The following is a 21,770-nucleotide window of genomic DNA, read 5'->3' as shown; positions in this document are numbered from 1 at the left end:
ACAACCCACGCGTCCCCCCCCCCTTTGCTGACATTACTAATTTTTTTTTTTTTTAAGTAAAAAAAGTGTGTTTGGCAGAAGTTGACTTCAGCCCACCTCTGTCCATAGTACTATGCTCATTAAATAGTTGAATTTTAATGCAGGAGTCCTGGTGGCACAATGGTTAAGGGCTGGGGTGCTAATAAAAAGGTTGGCAGTTCAAACCCTCCAGTAACTCCGCAGGGAAAAAGACCTGGCGACCTGGTTCTGTAGAGATTACAGCCTAGGCAGCCCTATGGGGGTGTTCTGTCCTGCCCTGTAGGGTCACTATGAGTTGGTATTGACTCAGCGCACACAACAAGAAGTAAAAGAAGTATGTTTGGCAGAGGTTGACTTGACTTCAGCCCACCTCTGTCCAGAGTGCTAAACCAAAACCAAACTCAGTGCCGTCGAGTCGACTCTGACTCATAGTGACCCTATAGAACAGAGTAGAACTGCCCCATAGAGTTTCTGAGGAGCGCCTGGTGGATTCCGACTGCCGACCCTTTGGTTAGCAGCTGTAGCACTTAACCACTACACCACCAGGGTTTCCGTCCAGAGTACTATACTTTATTAAATGAATCTTAATGAGTAAGGTTTTGCTAGGCTTTAGTGGTGGTAATGTAAATTTAAAGTTGGGGAAGACGTTTAAAAACTGTTTTGAGCTCGTTTATTTTTTAAAAGTAGTGTATTATGTATTTTTTTACTGTAAATTTTTGAGAGCAGCGATTTTTTTCCGGGAGAAGCAGTTGATTGAAGTTGGTCTTGCAACTGAGAATGTTCAGATATTTTAAGCAGTTAAACTAATCTTAAAATTTATTTAATTTTTTTTTACTATCGATTATGAGAATGATCAGTTAAGAAAAAAAAAGTCTTTGTGATCCTTTCAAATTACAAAAGGTCCAGGATAGCTTAATTGTTAGGAAAGAAACAAAACGTTTTGGTGCCTTTACATTTAGGATATGGTCACTCTAAAAATATCCTCATGAGGAAAAAAAAATTTTTTTTACCATGCTATTTGATATTTTAAATATTTATAGTTCATTTAGTGCTTTATCTGCATTAAGACACTTCAGAGTCTTATTCAGCAGTTTGTGTTCTTATTATTTACAGCAGAACTATTCACTGGCTGAACTTGATGAGAAAATTAGTGCCCTCAAACAAGCCCTGCTCAGAAAATCAAGAGAAGCAGAATCCATGGCAACTCACCACCTTCCATGAAAAACTCCTCTCATCCTTGTCATTTTATCTTTTTTATACATGTGTATAACTTACGCTGTAATTAACTAAAGGGATACATATTTATCAGTGTAGACTTTCCTGTGAAGTCAAGGTTTATTTTCAGATGAGTCCAACTTGTAGCAAGTAACCTGCAAATATACCAGTGAGTTTAGAAATAGTGAATGCATTGAAAAAAGCATTTTTCCCCTTCTGTTATAAAGGAGGTATTTTGGAAATTAAAAAACTTAATTTGAAAGTACTTTTTTTTTTTTTTAATGTGGATCACAGGAAGGAAGATTTATTTTGGATAATGGTAGTGTTATTTAAGAAGACTTTATATTTGTAACCAGCTTACCAATTTATTAGTTTAAATCGTATCTTGCATATAATAGTCATTCAAAAAAATTATTAGCTGAAATGAATTTTAAATGCAAAAACTTTCTTTTTTTAATATTTCAAATGTCAGACAATTTTAATGTAAATAAACAATGGATCATTTTGTACGTAGATTCCAGTTTTACCCCTATTGACTGACCTTGAGTAAGTTACTTAATCTCCCTTTGTGCTTCATTTTCCTTATCTGTAATGTGGGGATGATAATAATAGACGCTACTTCATTGGTTATTATAAAGAATAGGTGAGTTAATACACTTACAGCTTTTGAAACACTGCCTGTTCCAGGGGAAGTGCTCAGTAAATGTTAGCTGTAACTATTGTATAAAACCAGATATGTCTTTGGGCAGTAGTTAAGATGTTACAAACAAATTATAGTGCCTCTCCTTTGAGAACCTTTTTCACAATGCCCCAGTTATGTTAGGCAGTATGTGTACATATTGCCACAGTGGCAATATTAATTGCAGCTACAGTTATGTAGCAGATTGTTCATGAAGTAGCTGTTGAGGTCAAGAATTATTTGATAGCAAAAATCAGAAATCCACTTAAAATGATTCTTAAAAGGAGCGTTGTTAAAAAGAATCAGAAATCTGGAACTTAATTGCAGAAGTATAGCTGAGCATTATGGATCTAGAAAGTCAGCAGGCAGCTAATCTTTTCTTTGTGTCTCTCTCTGTTTGACTGGCTCTGGATCTGCTCCCTCTTTCTGTGTCTGGTTCTGTTCCGGTCCCCTCCTCCTTGTTCTCCCTCTCCCTCTTCCCTTCTTACATGCACTCACCTATGCATTCCCTTTATCTTTCTCTGTAAACTGGTTTCTCTTAACACCCCCCTCCCCCTGCCCCCCCACCAAAAGCCAAACCAGTTGCCTTCAAGTTGGTTCTGACTCATGGCCTTTTCATTTCTGCTTCCCCACGTTGGGTGTCCTGTCAACCTTGTATAGCCTATGTGTGTTTTTGCCTTTGAGCTTCCCTTGTACGGACTCTGAACCCTCTGTAAAACCTCACAACCGGTGACTACTGCTTACCTCAGTCTTCGTATCTCTTATTTCAAATTCTTCAGAAATTGAAACCGACTCTGGGCAGAATGATGAGGCAAGACCTCTTCACAGAATAATGCAATGTACACCTTGCACAACTGTTTGTGGAAGCCTTGAAGATAGGGTCACCTGGTAAAATATGGGGGGTTTGGAATCACTTCGAAGAAGTGGATGTGGTGTAGGTCATTTCTACTAATGTCTTACCACTATATTTCCTTTCTGCCCAGTAAACATATCCTTCAAGGTAGAATTGCCCCAGTGTTCTAGTATTAGGTATAGCTACAAATGCCCACTCACCAGGCAGTCTCCACCTAGTTGAGACATGATCACCATCTTGCCAGAATTATGTCTCTAGATATAATGACACATTTTACTACCAGCACACCAGCAATACAGTAGGAAAAACTGCAATAAAAATTACCAATTAGAAAAGAAAGTTGGCTTGGAGGTAGGGAAGAAACCATGAGTCTTTCCTAACTCCCTTGGCGGTAAAATAAGCTTTTAAGTTATGTCTGGCCATCTTATGATCTGCCCATTAGGAGGCTTTCCTTTTTTCTTTGTCCTTCAGACCTGCCCTTTTGAGGGACTCTAGAGAGGAGTCCTCCCTCCACTTTGGTAAGTACTTAACTGTCTGGTGCCAGCATCCTTTTCAGTGAAGTCTGGAGCCTGCAGAAGAGGCCAGGACTCTACCATGTTCGTATGAGTTGAGCATAGGTACTTGTTCTTCAAGAAAGACTAAGCTTCTGGTGATAATGCCCCGAGAACTTCAGTGGGCTTTTAGTCATTGCCTTTCTTGAGTATGTCGTTGACTACAAGGTGATGCCAGGAATTTTTGTGGAGGTAAGCTTACAGACAGAATCACTAGACTGCCTAATGATCATTCCTGCAGGATTTTTGTTATTCAGCTCTTATCCCCATTGTTTCTTTTTAATGGCCCTGTCCTCAAGAAAAGGACAAGGGGCCAGAAAGAGACTTGCAGGGACAGAAACCACTTCTTCCTTTATCTGTCCCTATAAATCTCTCCTCCCAGTCTGTTATCACGCAGGTTGCATTCCAATCTAGGAATGTGTTTTACAGTGCTTGGAGTTGGGAGGATGGATATCACGTATTTGTCCTGTGGAAAAGGGTCAGACTTCCCAAACTATTCCAGCTATTGCGAGGTACTCTTTTTTCAGTTGCTAGGCTCGTGTGCTTTTCCAAACTCGTGAGTAATATCTGAGTCTGATCTTTAGCAATCTCAGTGGAAAAAAATTTCCCTTTATGGAACTTAGTTATGTAATTTTCCTGCTTTGTCCTCTCTGCTTGTAGCCTAACAACCTGGAACAGAAAAATATCTCTTTGCCATTGCTTTTTAATTATGCCAGCGGAACAGACAGCACATCCTGTGTTTTTACAATTGACACCTTTCAAGCCCTCTGAAGTTCTGCCTTTAGCTAGACACATGATTTAGGTTCTGAGAGATTTTAGGCAATTGTTCAACTAGCTGCTTTGCCATCACTTGTCTCAAACTACCAGTTTTCCAGGAGATAGGGGAATCCTCTGTGTCCACCCCCACCTCTTAACCCCTATCCGTATTTGCCTTCACTTCAGAGCTAGTTTTGTATTTTTCATCAGGGGCTGTTACTTGCAAAACCATTTTTGGGGCTAATTTCTGTTTTAAGGATCTGTCGTTTCCAAGGAACAGAAACGCAATTCTAACTTTTAAGTAAAGGGGTGTTCTTTTAAAGAATCTGATGAATCCAAATTGCAGTAGGTTTAGCCAGCTTTGTCACCTCTCCCTCACTGGGTTACATTATCTGGATTCTCCTGCACAGCTACTTCATTTCCTTTGTAGCCTGGCTTTTCTGTAGATGTCTTCTTTCCTGCTTCCTTGTAATTGAGGCTTGCTCGAGGATTTGGGTGCTGTGGTGCTGCTAACTCTGACCCAACTCTGGCTGCAATATCCAGTTGTTGTTTCTTAATATTCAAAATCTGGGAAAAGAAAATCATTCTCAACTTGTCAAGTGTCCACCCCTGGGTTAATTAGCTGTGACTTGAGTGGCAGGATCTTCAAGAACAAAAGTATCCACATGCAGCCATTCCCTTGGGGAATGAGGGACACTTCCAACAAAGACTACGTGGACTAGGAAACTGATTTAGACTGGCTGACCTCTAAATTTTTCAGTTCTCTAAGAAGTAAATTTTTTCAGTGGCATTAACTCTGAAATTTTTTAATGAACCTTGAACCCTGGATATACCATCAGAGTGTTTTGGATAAGATTTTAGTTTTGGGGTTCTCTTTGAGCAGTTCTCTTTGTTAAGATTGATATTTTGTAACTTTTGTTCTTTGTCAGATACCCTCCACAGGACAAAGAGAAAATTTACTTTTTAAAAATAGAACAAAATTCATTATAACTTGCAGTTGCTCTACAGGTAAAATGAACTTACAAATCTAAACTACATTTTGGTATCTTAGTGATTTAGTTTTTTCCTATAGTTCTTAAAATATTTTGCTATTTCATCATCCCATAAGGTATTTAATCATTACTAATCAGTTTTTCCAACTATGCCAAAAAAGACTAAAAGGAAATACAACAATAATAAAATCACCTAGAAGGCTGATATAATACAGTGAAAACTGTAAGAGCAAGAACTTAACAGGACTGCCTTGATTTTCCAGGTCTTTCCACCTCTGACAGAGTGCAGTCTTACATTTTCCTATTGCTTGCTGGTTTTAGTGGAAAATACTTAAGCTTTCCTTCTCTGACAGGTTTCCACCTTACGCAGGTTCTGGCTTTCACAGATTTTACTGTATTGACACTATTCAGTCATCCCTCAGTTTTCATATTGCATTGCTCAAAGTATTGCATCATCTTTTAAGAAGGTATAAAAAAAGTCTGGAGATACCATCTTTGGAGTCTGATTTATTATTTTTTGCTTTCAATGAACACAGTGGAGAATTCCGAATTTTTCATTTTTGCTCATAATGGCAAGTAGAAGAAAATTGGTAAAGGAAGATATTTCACAATTATAAAAGGAATCAGAGATAGCAAGCACGAAATGATGGCAGTGAAATTGATCATTTAAGGAACTCTCAGACCATGAGTCTTCAAATGGATATCCCATATGGGTTTTTTCTAACTCAAGAATTGATGAGTGAACCATATACTCCTAACGACGAAAAGGAAATACGGTGTTATCCAGTTACTCAACAGGAAGGACTTTATTATGCCATTTTTTTCGACAAGGATATGAACCATTTAATTTTACTAAATGGTTGTGACAGTATGCTTTTATTTTTTATAACATCTATCCACCAAAATTTACTTGATATTGTTCAGAAATGGACAAATGCTGAAGATAGCTATGTACATAAAGATGACTGGAAAGAAAGAAATGATGTAGAAATAAAAAAAATTGGTCATTTTAGTTGGTTCTTGTTTATCTGGAAACCCTGGTGGTGTAGTGGTTAAGAGCTACTGATGCTAACCAAAAGGTCAGCAGTTCAAATCCACCAGGTGCTCCTTGGAAACTCTGGGGGGCCAGTTCTACTCTGTCTCATAGGGTCATTATAAGTTGGAATCCACTTGGTCAATTTCCAGCACATACTTCCCCTAGGAAACTTAAGTAGAGAAAAATGAATAAAACTGAGAAAATTCCTGGGATTACAAAATGTGCACGTTCTGTTTTTAGCTACCACATGATCACTTAATGCATTTCTCAATTCAATGTAGGTATTACTTTCTCCTCTTTAGATGGACTTTCTAGGATGGTCTTTATGTACACTGCTAAAAATCACTAGTAAACAGAATTTTTTCCAAGTTATCTTAAAATTAAAATTTGGATATTGATATAATTTTAGACTATCAAACATGGAGCCAAGTTAGTAATAGATTTTTGCCATCCTAGAACTGTGAAATAAGAGCTCATTTAAAAAGAGGTATGAACTATTTCAAACTTAGCAAAACCCCCACAGAAAATAATATGTCCAACCACCATGGCCCTCCACTCGGATTTAACAGCTATTAACATTTGCCATATTTGCTTCAGGTTTTAAAGAAATAGGACAAATACCAAACCAAGCCAAACCCGGTACTGTCAAGCTGATTCCAACTCATGGCGACCTCGTGTGTTACCCGGTAGAACTGTTCCACCGGGTTTTCTTGGCTGTAATCTCTCTATAGGGTCGCTTTGAGTCGGAATCGACTGGGTGACAGTGGGTTTTTTTTAATCTTTACAGAAGCAAATAATTAGGCCTTTCTTTCGTGGGATGGCTGGGTGGATTCAAACCACCATCTTTTAAAATTTACCCCTTTTTCTCTTTCTTCAAGAGGGGACCATAGTCCTGAAGTTGGTATGTATCATCCTCAGGCATTTTTAATGTATTGCTTAGTTTTTAACGTATTAGTTACGTTATACTTGAAACTTGCTACTTTTCACTCAACAAACTTTTTTTTGAGTTTTAACCATATTATTTTATATAGATCTAGTTTATCTATTTTACCTGCTTAGTATTTTCAACTGTATGAATAAGCCAGAGTTTATTTGTTCATTTCCCAGATGAGGGCACCTGAGTTGTTTCCGGAAACCCTGGTGGCATAGTGGTTAACTGCTATGGCTGCTAGGCAAAAAGCCGACAGTTGGAATCCTTGGAAACTCTACGGGGCAGTTCTACTCTGTCCCATAGGGTCCCTATGGGTTAGGAATCGACTCGACGGCAGTGGGTTTTTTGGGTTTAAGTTATTTCCACTCTTTTTAGTTCTTGGGAGGTACCCTGACCTGTGCGCGGTAGCCTCCGGAGTGGGTAGATATCCGAGCACAGCGGTTGAGGTGCGTGTAGCTTCCAACCTTGGAAAACAAGCTACCCCCGAGATTTACTAGCATGTAAATTAAAAGAGTGATGTGAATTAACAGGTTATTTAGTTCTTACAGATAAAACCAGATATATCAAGTGGTAGATAAAAAAAAGTATAACCAAGCATAAAATGATGTTCGTTTTTTAACTACAGCATTTTTTTTTTTCCTGTTTCATCTCAATTGATTTAAACAATTCGGGCTTAATAGCCTGGAGAATATGCTTTGAAATTCACTATGTTGCTAAAGAACTTCAGCCTTCGTGTGGCAGTCTATTACATAGCCACTGTTCACCGCCTTTTTTTTTTTTTTCCTGCTCTCAGAATTCTGACCTCATTTGCCTTTTCAATAGAAAGACAAGTGGTGGGTGAACTCTCATGCTAATTAACAAATCTAGAGAAAAAAATATGACTAATGCTTGAACGGTTGTGGCCTCCGACCTTTATTTACCTTTATAAGGTAAAATCTGGAAAAAGGGAATCAAAAGGGCATCTTGTTGACCTTACTTAGTTTCTTACCTGAGCCTGTCAGCCCAATGTTCCATTGTGATAAAAAAAGGAATCATGGAAAATTCATTTATTCATTCAACTTATGTGGAATAACAAGCACTATGCTGGGGCTGGGTATACACTGATGTGTGAAACAGAATTTCTGCCCTCAGAGGCCTTAAAGTTAGTGTTACATCCTCATGTCTAACACTGAAAACAGTCCCAGTTGCTTCTTTTCAAGAAAGCTAGGGGAAGCTGGATATGCCCAAGAAGCATAATTAACATGACTAAGAGAATACATAAATGAAAATAACCAGAAAAGCTAAAAATTATTAAGAGTTTGTGTATCCATTAGATTGCTCTTGTATGCAAATTACAGAAAACTACTTAACTGGCTTAAACAATGAAAGGATTTATTAGCACACATAAAGAGAAGTCCAACGTAGAAGTTAATTCAGCAGCTCTGTAATGACACTGAGGGCCCAAGTTCTTCTCATCTTTCTGCTGTGTCATCTCTAGGCCAGTTTCTTCATGGTGACATGGTGGCTGCATGCTTCCAGGTGTCACATACAGATAAGATAATGTATGATAGCAGAAGAAGCAGTGTTACTTCCTGTGTCTTTTTATCAGATGTCCCCTACATCAGCTTGTATCACAGGCTCCTTCCTAACCAATCACTGGCAAGGAGAATTAAATTTCCATAATTGGCTTAGGTTAATTTAATTCAAATCCCAAATATTCTGTACTTATAACTGAAAAAACAGTATAAACAAACCAGTATAGAGGGCAAGGATTGAGTAGAGCTTAGGGATATATAGGCACTGAAGTTAATGGGAAATTAATGGGGACATTAACGGAGAATTAAAAGGATTATACATCATGACCAAGTGGGATTTATTCCAGGAATACAAAGGTGGTTCAACATGAGAAAAGCAATCAATGTAATGTATTACATTAATAAAATGAAGGAAAAGAACCTCATGATGATCTCAATTGATGCAGAAAAAGCATTTGGTGAAATCCAACACCCTTTTGTGATAAAAAAAAATACTGAACAAGCTAGAAGTAGAAGGGAAATTGCTCAATATAATAAAGGGTATTTATGCAGAACCCATAGCTAACATCATACTCAATGGAAAAAGACAGAGCTTTCCCCTTAAGATCAGGAACAAGAAAAGAATACCCATTCTCACTACTGCTATTCAATATTGTACTGGAAGTTCTAGCCACAATAATCAGGCAAAAAAAAAAAAAGTATCCAAATCAGAAAGGAAGAAGTAAAACTATTTGCAGATGAAGGAACCCTAGTGGCACAAATGACATGATCATATATATATAGAAAATCCCAAAGAATTCATAAGAAAGCTACTAGAGCTAACAAATTAATTCAGCAAATTTGCAGGGTACAAGGTCAACATGCAAAAATCAGTTGGGTTTCTATACACTAGCAATGAACAATCTGAACAGGATATTAATAAAATTCCATTTACAATTGCATGTAAAAGAACAAAATAACTAGGAATAAATTTAACCAGGGAGGTGAAAGACTTGCGCACCGAAAACTACAAAACATTGCTGAAAGAAATGAAAGAAGACCTAGATAAATGGAAAGACATACCATAGTTATGAAATGGACAACAAAATATTAAGATGTCTATACCACCCTATCTGAGGAAGAATGGGGCATTAGGATTGGAGGAAGACTCATTAACAACCTGAGCTATGCAGATGACACAACCTTGCTTGCTGAAAGTGAAGAGGACTTGAAGCATTTACTGGTGAAAATCAAAGACCACAGCGTTCAGTATGGATCACACCTCAGCATAAAGAAAAAAAAAATCCCAGCAACTGGACAAATAAGCAACATCATTATAAATGGAGAAAAGACTGAAGTTGTCAAGGATTTCATTTTACTCGAGTCCACAATCAACACCCATGGAAGCAGCAGTCAAGAAATCAAAAGATGCATTGCATTGGTCAAATCTGCTGCAAAAGATCTCTTTAAAGAGTTAAAAAGTGAAGATGTCACCTTGAAGATTAAGGTGCACCTGACCCAAGCCATGGTGTTTTCAATCTTACATGCATGCAAAAGCTGGACAGTGAATAATGAGGGTGGAAGAAGAATTGATACCTTTGAATTGTGGTGTTGGCAAGGAATACTGAATATACCATGGACTGTCAAAAGAATGAACAAATCTGTCTTGGAAGAAGTACAACCAGAATGCTCCTTAGAGGCAAGGATGGCAAGACTACATCTTATATACTTTGGACATGTTATCAGGAGGGAACTGTCCCTGGAGAAGCACATCGTGCTTGGTAAAGTAGAGGGTGAGTGAAAAAGAGGAAGACCCTCAACAAGGTGAATTGACACAATGGTTGCAATAGTTTCAAGCATAACAACGATGGTGAAGATGGCTCAGGACTGGGCAGTGTTGTGTTCTGTTGTTCATAGGGTCAGTATGTTACTGAACCCGGAAAGGTGGGTCCTTGTCCGGCGCGCTCAGACTTGCCAAATATCTGGATTCTGGTCTTTGAGAAAGAGAAAGTAACTTCATTGCAATGTGCAGAGCAAGGAGTCAGGAGGAAGTTCCTCAGACCTGGACTCCTCGAGCTGTGGGTAAAAAAAAAAAAAAAGGTAGGCAGGGCTTATATGTGATTTGGGCAGCAAGATGGTGGCTGCGCAGGTGTGCTGGGGAGGGAAAATTCTAGAAGGCAACCAGGAAACAGATGACATGGTTTTTGTCCGACCTCTTGCTTTGAAATAGGGTCCGGGTGATGATTTTCGTTCTGATTCATTCCTCCTATTGCTGCATCTGAAGTCAATTAGTGGTCACAGCTGGCCCTTCTGCACATGTTGGGTGGGCCAAATCTGCTTTGGGCTAGTTTAAGGACTAATAGAAATTTATTGGCATTAGTAAGGTCAAGTTACAGCTATGGGTCGGAACCAACTCGACAGCACCTAACAACAACATACTTCAAACCAGCTAGCCTCTCTCTCTCTTTAGTTCTCTGGGACTAGGTCACAAGCTAGAAGGACTGCCTGTGCAGCCTTTCTCTAACACCCAGCCACCTAGAACTGGGTCTACACAAATTAGCTCTGTACTGCCAGCCCCTGCTGGCTCACTGCCCCTGTGGATTCATTAATTCTCTGTAACAGGTCACAAAATTTACCGAGACTGTTACCTATACTTACAGTTATCCATTTATTATAACCAGACAGGAAACAAACGAAGAGATGCATCAGGCAAGGTCTGGGAGAGTACCAGGCATGGTGGCCTCCATTGGCCCTAGGTGATGTGCATTCCCTTTCTCGTGCATGGATGTTCTCACTGATACATGCCTCAAAGGGAACGCTTCAATGTCCCCAGCCCCCTAGTCATTGGGACCTCAATGAATATGTATGACTTAGGCCTTAATGTGTAGTTATGATTGATCCTATCAATGAATATGCATGACACTTGAAATTAGTTCAGACATGGGGCCTGTGTAGTTCCTACTTGCCTCACTATTTTTAAAGACAAAGGCCACCTTAATTGCTCAGGTTATTTTCAGAAACCAGAGTCAAAAGGCCAAACCAAGTTCTTTGTCCCTCACTACTCAAAGCAATCTATAGATTTAATGCAATCCTTATCAAAATTCTAGCAACCTTTTTTGCAGAAATTGAAAGGCCATTCCTCAGATTTATTTGGAATTGCAAGGGGCCCAAAATAGCCAAAGCAGTCTTGAAAAAGATAAAGTAGGAGGACTCACATTTCTGAATTTCAAAACATACTGTAATGCTACAGCCATCAAAACAAAGTGGTATAAATAAGGATAGACATATAGACCAATGGAGTAGAATTGAGAGTCCATTCAATAGAGGGAATAAATAGTCTTTTCAATGGTGCTGATACAACTGGCTTTCTCCATGAAAAAGAATGAAGTTGAACCCACACCTCACACCATACATGAAAATTAACTCAAAATGCTTGAGTGTCTCAAATGTAAGAATTAAAACCATAAAACTCATAGAACAAAATACAGGAGTAATGTTTCAGGACCTAGTTTTCAACAATGGATTCTTAGATATGCTGCTAAAAGCACGAGCAAAAGTAGGTAAATTGGACTTCACCAAAATTTAAAAACTTTTGTGCATCAGAGGACTTTCCCAATCTACAGAATGGGAAGAAGTGTTCGGGAACCATATATCTAATAATGGTTTAATAATGATAATACATAAAGAACTTCTACAACTTAACAACAAAAAGACAAACAACCCGATCAAAGGACTTGAGTAGACGTTTCTCCAAAGAAGATAAATAAATGGCCAATAAGCACATACAAAGATGCTCAAGGTCATTATTATTGTTGTCAGGTGCTGTCCAGTTAGTTCTGACTCATAGCGACCCTTTGTGCAACAGAGCAAAACATTGCCTGGTCATGCGCCATCCTCCCAATCGATGCTATGTTTGAGCCTATTGTTGCAGCCATCGTGTCAATCCATCTCACTGAGAGTCTTTCTCTTTTTCGCTGACCCTCTCTCTACTTTACCAAGCAAGATGTCCTTCTCCAGGGAGTGGTCCCTCCTGATAACATGCCCAAAGTATGATCAGTGAAGTCTCGCCATCCTCCCTTCTAAGGGGTATTCTGGCTGTACTTCTTCCAAGCAGATTGGTTCATTCTTCTAGCGTTCATGGTATATTCAATATTCTTTGCCAACATTAGAATTCAAATTCATCAATTTGTCTTCGGTCTTTCTTATTCATTGCCCATCTTTTGCATGCATATGAAAATAACATGGCTTGGGTCAGCTGCACCATAGTCCTCAAAGTGAGCGACATCTTTGCTTTTTAAGACTTTAAAGAGGTCTTTTGCAGCTGATTTGCCCAATGCAACATATGGTTTGATTTCTTGACCGCTGCTTCCATGGTTATTGATTGTGGAGCTAAGTAAAACAAAATCCTTGACAGCTTCAATCTTTTCTGTGTTTATCATGACATTGCTTATTGGTCTAGTTGTGAGGATTTTTATTTTCTTCATGTTGAGGTGAGAAGGAGTCCTGTGGCACAGTGGTTAAAGCACTTGGCTGCTAATCAAAAGGCCACTCCTCACCTGTAGGGTTGCTATGAGTTGGAATTGACTCTGCCGCAGTGGGCTTTTTTTTTTTTATGTTGAGGTATAATCCATACCAAAGGCTGTAGTCTCTGATCTTCATCAGCAAGTGCTTCAAGTCCTCTTCACTTTCAGCAAGCAGGTTGTGTCATCTGTATATCACAGGTTGTTAATGAGTCTTCCTCTAATTCTGATGCTTCGTTCTTCATATAGTCTTGCTTCTTTAATTATTTGCTCAACATACAGATTGAATAAGTATGGTGAAAGTATACAACCCTGACACACACCTTTCCTAATTTTAAACCACACAGTATTGCCTGTTCGATCAACTGCTTCTTGGTCTATGTACAGTTTCCTCAGGAGCACAATTAAGTGTTCTGGAATTCCCATTCTCCACAATGTTACTCATAATTTGTTATGACCCACACAGAAATTAGAAAAATATAAATCAGAATCACAATGAGATACCACTTTACACCCACTAGGATGGCTATTATCAGAAAAACAGAAAATAAGAGATGTTGGTGAGAATATAAAGAAATGGAACCCTCATCCATTGCTGGTCGGAATGTAAAATGTTTCAGTCACTGTGGAAAACAATTTGACAGTTCCTCAGAAAGTTAAACATAGAATTACCATATGACCCATGAATTCCACTCCTAGGCATTTACCCAAAAGATTTGACAGCAGGGACTCAAATAGATACTTGTACACCAATGTTCATTGCAGCATTATTCACAATAGCCGAAAGGTGTGAACAACCCAGTGTCCAACAAAAGATAAGGAATAAATAGAGTGTCATAAATTCATACAATGGAATATTATTCAGCCATAAAGAGAAATGAAGTCCTGATTATGCTACAACATTGATGAACCTTAAAAACTCTGTTGTTCTTAGGTGCCGTCGACTCGAGTCTGACTCGTAGCGACTCTATGTACAACAGAACGAAACATTGCCTGGTCCTGTGCCATCCTTGCAACTGTTGTTATGCTTCAGTCCATTTTTGCAGCCACTACGTCAATCTGCCTCACTGAGAGCCTTCCTCTTTATTGCTGACCATACTTTAAAAACATTCTGCTAAATGAAAGAAGTCAGACACAAAAGGACATATATTGTATGATCCCACTTATGTGAAATGTCTAGGATAAGCAAATATACAGAGACAAATGTTTATTAGTGGTTACCAGGGGCAGGTGGGAGTAGGACATGAGAAGTTGTTGCTTACAGATTTTCTGCTAACGGTGATGTAAAAAATTTGGAAATGGATATGATGATGGTTGAACAACATGGTGAATGCAATTAATGTCAGTGAAATGTACATGTAAAAATGGTTGAAACGTTTTGTTATATGTATTTTGCCATGATTAAAAAAAAAAGTAATAATGGATGGGTGACAGGAAACTAAGCAAAGAAACAGGTTCAGAGAAGTTCATTTTTCAACTAAAACTGGAAGGAGGACAAAAATTTCCATAAAAGAATTGTGACAGGCCATTTCCCTTTGGGAAAGCTGATTGAAGAGGAAATTACAGAGAGTGCAAAATTCCTATCTCCTGCCCAGACCTCTGTCTCAAACTCCATGCTCCCGTATCTAGCACACACGACATTTCCTCTTAGATGTCTGTCATATCAAATTCAGCACATCCAAACTAGACTCCGGATATTTCCTCTGACTTGCTCCATCCATGTCTACCCCATCTCAGTGGATAACAGCTCCTCTTCTTCCAGTCCCCAGAGGCCATCTTTCACTCCTATCTTTCTCTGATATCCACGTTCAATTTGTCAGAAAATTCTATATATTCTATACTCAGAACCCAACCATTTCTCATTGCTTCACTGCTTCCACCCCAGTCTGAGCCACCATCATACTAATCCCTTGGATTACTGCAAACACCTCCTTTGGTTCCCTGCTTCTTCCCTTGTCTCTCCACTATTTTCAACACAGTAGCCAGAGTGATCCTTTAAAATCGTAAGTCAGTTCACGTCACTTCTTTGCTGAAAACCCTACAATGGATTCTCAGTTTATTCAAGAGAAAAAAACAGTCTTTCCAAATGCCTTCAGGGCCATACATGACCAGCCCACTCTCCCTGCCAACGAAACCCCCTTTCCTTCTCTGACAATCTCCCCTTCACTCCTCTACCCTAGCCTACTGGCCTCCTGGCTGCCCAAACACACCGGCCACACTCCACCCCTTAGCCTGGGCTCTCGGTATCTCTCTGCCTGGAACACCGTCTCACATCCACTTCATATCTGTGCTCAAATCCCACCTTCTTAGTGGAGTAGGATTGCCAGATAAAACACAGGGCACCAGCTGAATTTGAATTTCAGATAAACAATGCTTTAGTGCCAGCAGTTTCCAAATATTGCATGGGACACACTTATACTAAAAGAAGATCTGTTAATTGACCTGAAATTGAAATTTAACTGGGCATCCTGTTTTGTTTTTCTTTGTAAATGTAGGCAACCCTATAATGGGTTCCACCCTGACCCAAGTATACCCTGCCTCCACACATTCATTTCCCACGACTTCAGATTCCTCTCACCTGACCTATTGTTCCCCCCTTCAAAACACTCAGCTTCTAACAAACCACATAATTTATTTATATACCATGTTTATTGCTTATTATCTGCCTCCCTCCTCAGGAAAATCATTTCCATGTGGGCAGTCACAGCATAAAGAAAAAAAAAAAGCAAGATTTAATTTGTGGTGAAAGAATTTTTTTTTAATTTTTCAGCATATTTCTTTTCCGCTGTTTTGAAGAGTTGCAAGCTTTTCATGAAAATACTTAGGGCAATGTAGGAGCGTCCATCTCTCCACTCCTACCGTTCTTAAACATTTAATACATTTTGCTATTGTTATTGTTGGTTGCTTTCATGTCAGTTCCGACTTGTGGTGACCCCAAGTGTGCAGAGTAGAACTGCTCCGAAAGATTTTCAAAGCTGCGACCTTTTGGAAGCAGGCTGCCAGGCCTGTCTTCTGAGGCACCTCTGAGTGAGTTCAAAGAGCCAGCCTTTCGGCTAGTTGTAGAGCACTTAACCATTTCAGCCATCCAGAGACATCTAATACATAGACACATAAACTAATTGAATTGATTTCCACTGAAGCTAAACATTTGAAGTAAACTGGAAGAATAGGAAATTCTAGTGGGGGGAAAAATGAATCACCTTAAAAAAAAAAATCAAAGCATTGTGATTGAATTTCACAATACGTCCTTTCCTTGATAGCAATCAAATACTGAAATATATATTACATTAGAAATTAATAGTTGCACTTTTTTTCCTGCAGCAGCAAAGGCCATCTGTTGAATTCAGTAGTTCAATAAAAGCTACAGAAAATGTAACCACCTTGTTTCCTTTCTTCATTTATTCATTCAATGTATTGTCATTGTATAGCTACCATGCGTGGAGTGTTGGGGAGGGGAGCCTGTGAGAGATGCCCCTGAGAAGGAAAAAGCCCGGGCCTGGTAACAACAAAAAAAAACAAACCCATCACCATCGAGTCGATTCCATCTCATAGAGACCCTATAGGACAGGGTAGGACTGCCCCACAGGGTTTCCAAGGTGTGGCTGGTGGATTCAAACTGCTGACCTTTCCGTTAGCAGCCAAGTTCTTAACCACTGTGCCACCAGGGCTCCACAAGCCTGGCACTGCCTTGTAAACCAGCTTGAGGAGCCAGGGAATGGCCTGATCAGACTTGCATTTTAGAAAAATCACTCTGGTTTCTGGCTAGAGTGTGGGGAATATATTACTATGCTTAAGTACATTATATTTGCTTAAGACGTTATTACTGTAAACAGGGTCTTGATTGTAACTCCTGGGTCTCAAAGTAAAAATTTCAGAAAAAAGCCCCTTTGAAGAAACCACTAGAGAGCTGTTTTAAATACCTTATTATGGTCTGTTTAAATGCAGTTTTTCGAGTTATTACCTGTGTAGTAAACATCTGTAACCCTAAGATGGATGCAATTTAATTCAGTTCTGTGAATTTTCACTAATAAACAAGGTTAAAAAAAAAAAAGTTGAAAAGGAATAAGAGCTGACAGGAACTTATAATTGTGAGTATTTACTCAATCCTGACAAAGTATGAAGGACTTCATGGGCATCAGCTCGTTTAATCCTTACAACAAGCAAAGAGGCTATTGTATTATTTTCCCTACTTTGTAGTTAAGGGATCAGAAAGTCAGAAAAGTGAGGGCCTCTGCCCTCTGTAAGGGGCAGGTTGTTCAGCCTGTCTTCTGCAAAGCCCATGTTCTTGGCTCTACTCTAACTTGCAAATAAATTTACAATACCGCTAAGGCAGGCAGCTGAAGAATAGGGGAAAGGGTGAAATAACTTTAAATACAAACAGCATACCCAAGCCAAACAGTTGCTGTGGAGTTGATTCCAACTCATGGCAACTGCATGTGTTCCAGAGAATTTTCAAGGCTGTGACCTTGCATAAACAGATCACTAAATGAAGAGATATGGAAACGTTGTAGTACTCCTGAATACCACAAGTACAGTCATAGTTTCTATTGAACTACAGAATTCAAGAGATCGCCTTCTTGCTGAGGTACTAATATTAAAGACGAAATACTATAGAAAAGAAATCCACTTATTTACTATAACCCCTCTCACATGCCCTGCTATTTACCATTGGCCAGGGAGGCTGAATCAGCATTTAGTTCTCTGAAAGCCTGATGCTTTTTTTAGTGGATTTGGTCACCTGGTAGGCCATGCTCCTTGGTACAGAGCACAGAGGGTCCCCCAACCCAAAGGAACTTTCATCTGCATTTGTGTTTATAACTCTGGAATACAGACTCTTTTAGGAGAGAGATTCAGTAGCTCTTATTTCACGTCTTTTCTAAGACACAGTCAATCCAGGGCCAGTTGGGGTGCAAATGGCCACCGCATGTTGAGATGTGAGGAGCACAGGAAAAATCTTCTTCCTGAAAACAGCCTCCCAACTAAGGTAGCAATCTTGGATTAATATGTGTGGTTGAGTCATTACCCAAATTACCTCACTAACTGGCTAATCAGCTCCCCAAAAAACCTAAAGGGACTGAAACATGAAACTGGAGGGTTGAGGGAGAATGCTGGACCCGGATAACCTGCCTCAGTGAGAAGGCCATGTAGCCAGGAAGGAGGTGAATTTCTTTAGGTAAGGACAGGAGCTGTATACCCAAAATACCACAGAGTGCTGCATATACAGTCAGTGCTCAATAAAAGTTTCTTGTATAAATGTTGAGGTGTTATAAGAAGTAGGTGTTGGGAGGCAGCCTCCAGAGTAATGGTAACTTGACAAGTTTTCGTTGGCTGTATCTGAACAGGCAAGAAACTTAGCTGAGCAAATCCAAAAAAACAAACCATTTGCTGTGGAGTTGATTCTGACACATGGCGACCCCGCGTGTGTCAGGATAGAACTGCACTCCAGAGGGTTTTCAAGGCTATGACCTCCCAGGAGCAGATTGCTAGGCCTATCTTCTGAGGTGTCTCTGGGGGCTTGAATCATCAACCTTTAGGTCAGTAGTTGAGAACTTAACTATTTGCACCACCCCAGGGACTCCTTTAGTTTGAGCAAGCTGGTGGCAAAGTGAAGGTTATATACCCTCTTCATGGGACATAGCGTGTGCTGTGTGTGAGCTTTTACCTTCCAAGTATGAGTGGATATTTATGTGCCTTCTTATTTATCATCAACAAAACAGCAAAGAAAGAGAAGTGGAAGAGGAGGAGAGATGCAAGACCAAAACTTAGTAATTCTCTGAGCCCCAGCCTGGCCTCTTTGAGACTTGTATGCAGCATGGCTTAGGCCAGCAGTTCAACTGTAAATTGGTACACATTGGTCCCCTGAGGTGGCCCTTATTAAGGAATACCTTTCTGCTGAAAGACTTAGAGTCTAATTGGCATTAGCCACCTGGAAATGGAAGGGAAGAGTTTTTGAAAGTTCCGATTCAATAAGCCAGCAGCTAGTACACTGGATGAGAACAGGCGGAGGAAAGAGAAGCAGGCTATTGCCTAAGCATTTAGCAGATAATTAAAGCAAAGACTGACTCGCGGCAGCAGGGCAATTTTAGCGTACCTGACATGGGGCTTGACTAGAGCTCTCTCAGTGTCTCTCCCAGTGCAGTTATGCAATTAGCTCTCAGAATATCTTACTTGGGGGAAAACACTTTTCTTCGAGCTGTTCCATTTTTCAATTACTAAAGAGCTTTGAGTTTAAAAGTTCACCAAAAAACCCATCGTGCTCCCATCTCAGACGTACCCCTCATCTAATGGGTAGTAACGAGATCGCTCTTGCAGACGCCAGAATCCACATAACTTAAACATCCAGCTGCTCTGTTTTACACTTGCAATAAACCTATTTGATCTTTTCTTTACTGTGGGTTTCAGGAATGTATGTGGTCTTTTCTTTGCTATAGGAACCGATTTCTTCTTTGTAGCATAGGAAGTGATTCACCTCTAGGAGGCTAATTTCTTATAGTTGAGTGCAGGATCTTAATAAATAAACCAAAAACTGAAGTGCTATTTTGAACAGCCCTCATACCAGCAGGAGGAATCAGTGAATGAAGAACCATGGAAGATTGTTCACCACATACCTACTTACTCCAAAATATTATTTCGATCAGCATTGGATATTTTTTTAAAATAAATTATAAGTGAGTCTTCTTTCTGTGTTAATTAAGAAGTGTTTTAAATCCTCCAGTGCCAAGTTGAAATCCCCTGGATTAACCCTGATGCATAAAGAGCTGTGAAAACAACAATGGTAAGCAAAAACCCCTGAGTGATTAAGAAATCAGAATGTGTGCAGGTGCTGGCAAAAAACAGGCAGAGGTGGCAAAAGGTGATTAGAAAGATTGCCCAGTCACACTCTCAGAACAAGCTAATGATTTAAGAGCTGGAATCTGCTGGGCTATATCACTTCTCGTCTTCAAAGAAAGATCAAATGTGGAAAGGAGAAAGGGGAGGAAGAATATGAAAGAAGCAAAGCCCTTAGCAGAGGGACTGGCACAGAGTAAGTGCTCAATAAAAGGTAGCATGAAACAAAAAATAGTGAGAAAAGACAGGGATGGAAAAAAAGTTTTTCAGTGGCCATTTCATATGCTAGAATGGTAGCACTGGAAGGGGAGGCGCTGAATCTTTTGTTTAGATTCTTGATATCTGATGAGATATCCAAGGTTTGATTATCAATTTAGGCAGCTTGTTCAGTCTAAGCAATAGTGCAATCAAACCAGTCTTCCTGGGCTAATATAATACTCTTTTAACAAGCCTGTTTCTTCATGTATAGTTTTTTCTCAGTTTGGAGAATTATAGCCAGTGGCTTTCTTCAAAGCCGTTATGAGAGGATGCCCACTGGGATTTCCAGCTCAGATCCTGTAAATTGGGGGCTTCTTTGACAGGTGAGGGGGCAACCAAACACAGTGAAGTATTTCATCTTAATGGAAATGGAAAACCAGGACAAGAAACTCAGTCCTGGGGGCTCCCCACAAGGATCTCCCCAAGAGTCTGGTGGTTAGAAAAGTAATCTGATTAAGTCTTACTTTTATGGAATAAGAACAGCATTTGAAAAGCTAAAAGTTTAGGATTTTGCTTGACTTTATCCCAATAGGCAAGTTTTCTTCATTGATGGGCTTTACATGGCAGTGATAAGTAATTTGATAATATTTTCTTGACAAATGCCCAATAGAAAGCATAAACAAAGTTTCCTTTGGTCTCTTTCAAAGAAAGTCTCTGTTTACAGGCTCAGGACTGATTTCTTCAAACTAAATACATACTCACTTTAGCCCTGACGGCACAGTGGTTAAGAGCTCAGCTGCTCACCAAAAGGTTGGCAGTTCGAGTCCACCAGCTGCTCCTTGGAAACCATATGGGGCAGTTCTACTCTGTCCTATAGGGTTGCTATGAATCAGAATCAACATAACAGCCACAGGTTTTACACCTAGAATGGTCAACGTGCATTTGGAATTTTTAGTTTGAGTTATGGAGTGAGAAACAAATACGAGCTAATTTCATGGAATAATCTCTCTAGGAAGGAACTAAGCATATCAAAACAATCACCTTTGTAGACCTTCAGTTAAACTATGCTGTGTCACAGACAAAATACTCATCATAACCAGGAATAGATATTGTTTCAAACCTATTGTGTACAAATCATTTAATTTTTCAAGGTTAATGAGTGTAATTTACCCATCTTTGGTTCCTGAAGGGATTATATACGAAGAACAAAATTTAAGAGTTTTTCCATTTTATTTCTGTTGTTGATTAACCCACATTTATTTGGCTTTTATGTTCATGTAATTGATTTGTATAATTCTGTCCAAAGCAGATGGGCAGCTGCTCATGACCACATGCAAATCATTTAGATTATTATTGTACTGATGTTTATTCAAGGCCAAATGGGGAGAACATAAAAGATGTGATGTTCAACTTAGCATAACAATATTATAAAAAAATCTATTTGGTCCCAGCAGTGAACTAGATTCTCTCCACCAATCAATTTTATGCTGTTGTTAGGCCCCATTGAGTTGGCTCCAATTCACAGTGGCCCTATGTACAACAGAATGAAACACTGCCCAGTCCTGCGCCATCCTCACGATCCTTGCTATGTTTGAGCCCATTGTTGCAGCCACTGTGTAAATCCATCTCGTTGAGGGTCTTCCTCTTTTTTGCTGACCTTCTACTTTACCAAGCATGATATCCTTCTCCAGGGACTGATC

The 21,770-nt window shown here is 39.4% G+C and overlaps 1 protein-coding gene across 3 annotated transcripts in view; it reads left to right on the top strand.

Annotated features, from left to right (window-relative positions):
- The window catches only part of MBIP (MAP3K12 binding inhibitory protein 1), a 29,220-nt gene extending 19,993 nt beyond the window's left edge, over nucleotides 1–9,227 (top strand). Inside the window, exon 9 of one of the 3 annotated variants that reach the window (XM_023546119.2) lies at nucleotides 1,135–9,227. In XM_023546119.2, coding sequence (XP_023401887.1) covers nucleotides 1,135–1,239 — 105 coding nt within the window. In that variant the 3' untranslated portion in view covers nucleotides 1,240–9,227. Of the gene's footprint in view, nucleotides 1–1,131 lie in introns of all 3 variants that reach the window. The other 2 variants (XM_023546120.2, XM_003408459.4) reach the window with 2 other exon arrangements.
- The last annotated feature ends 12,543 nt before the right edge of the window (nucleotides 9,228–21,770 follow it).

This window comes from Loxodonta africana, chromosome 10, assembly GCF_030014295.1.
Source record: "Loxodonta africana isolate mLoxAfr1 chromosome 10, mLoxAfr1.hap2, whole genome shotgun sequence".
NCBI classification, from domain to species: Eukaryota; Metazoa; Chordata; class Mammalia; order Proboscidea; family Elephantidae; genus Loxodonta; species Loxodonta africana.
The sequence above is the reverse complement of the archived record's forward strand: the minus strand, read 5'-3'. Positions and strand labels throughout refer to the sequence as shown.